The sequence below is a fragment of the Haplochromis burtoni genome, unplaced genomic scaffold, assembly GCF_018398535.1.
Source record: "Haplochromis burtoni strain Fernald_Lab_line unplaced genomic scaffold, NCSU_Asbu1 Contig_3596, whole genome shotgun sequence".
In the NCBI taxonomy this organism is placed as follows: Eukaryota; Metazoa; Chordata; class Actinopteri; order Cichliformes; family Cichlidae; genus Haplochromis; species Haplochromis burtoni.
In genome coordinates, this window is record NW_024585957.1 from 2,631 (window position 1) to 3,814 (window position 1,184).

The 1,184-nt window shown below is 48.8% G+C and overlaps 1 protein-coding gene across 1 annotated transcript in view; it reads left to right on the forward strand.

Moving 5' to 3' along the window:
* Positions 1-63: 63 nt before the first annotated feature.
* Positions 64-1,184, forward strand: part of LOC102301253 (procathepsin L) — a gene marked incomplete at its 5' end in the record, with an annotated part of 2,944 nt that continues 1,823 nt past the window's right edge. The window contains 3 exon segments of the mRNA XM_005953291.3: positions 64-200; positions 285-407; positions 609-761. Of these exon segments, the coding sequence (XP_005953353.2) occupies positions 72-200; positions 285-407; positions 609-761 (405 nt within the window).

A 1,184-nucleotide genomic window follows, 5' to 3' on the forward strand; every position in this document is an offset into this window, starting at 1 on the left:
GACTGAGTTCTTCAGAATCGCGCCTCTGAAATCTGATCCTGACGCTGTGTTCTTGTGTTGCAGTAGGAGCCATGATGAAGCTGCTGCTGGCTGCACTGGCCGTCGGCCTGAGCTCGGTCCTCTCAGCCCCCCATCTGGACCCACAGCTGGATGAGCACTGGAACCTGTGGAAGAGCTGGCACGCTAAAAAATACCACGAGGTGATGCATTGTTGTTGTTCTTTCTGTAAAACCTGGTGCTCTTCTGTCCAGCCGAGGAGGCCTGACTGAGTTTTGTCTCTGCAGAAGGAGGAGGGCTGGAGGAGGATGGTGTGGGAGAAAAACTTGAAGAAGGTCGAGCTGCACAACCTGGAGCACTCCATGGGCAAACACACCTACCGCCTGGGCATGAACCACTTTGGAGACATGGTGAGCCAGCGGTTTGCGCACACACACACATTCTTGTATGGTGAAACTTATCAAGGCTCTTTTAAACCTTTGGAAAGATGAATGAGGCAGATATCACTGGAAAACATGACTCATGCAAAAATAAAGGTGATCTAGAAGAATTGAAGGTGTAAAGTGCAGCATGATGTCGCTTTATTTACATTCCTGGCGTTGTTCCCACAGACCAACGAGGAGTTCAGGCAGCTCATGAACGGCTACAAGCACGAAGCACAGAGAAAGGTGAAGGGGTCCCTGTTCTTGGAGCCCAACTTCCTGGAGGCCCCTCGTTCTCTGGACTGGAGGGATAAGGGCTACGTGACTCCCGTTAAGGACCAGGTAACAGCTGGTTTTTTTTTCACCCTGGTTGCTCGAGGCCCTGTGGCAGCACATGCGTAATTAAGGTGAAGCTTCCTTGGTTTTACAGACTGTAGACTAGATCAGGCTGCACGTAGGAGGCAGAAGGAGGCTTTTTCAGGTGACACCTCGTGTGGTTGTAACAGACCAGACTGGTGCACATCAGGTGTGCTGTGGCTGTCAAATAAATGCCTTTAGGTGATTTTTTTTATTTTATTTTTTTTGAGTCATCCTGCACAACCTGCAGGTTTCATGACCACAGTGTGGTCAGTTTTCCTTCAGTAAAATTCCGCAGACGCACCTCTTTACATCAGCTGTTTGCATTAAGCCTGATGTCATGTGCATTGTTCCAAATGTGTTGAAGGGCGTTGCTGTAAATGTTTTGCAAGAAGATAATAAATACCC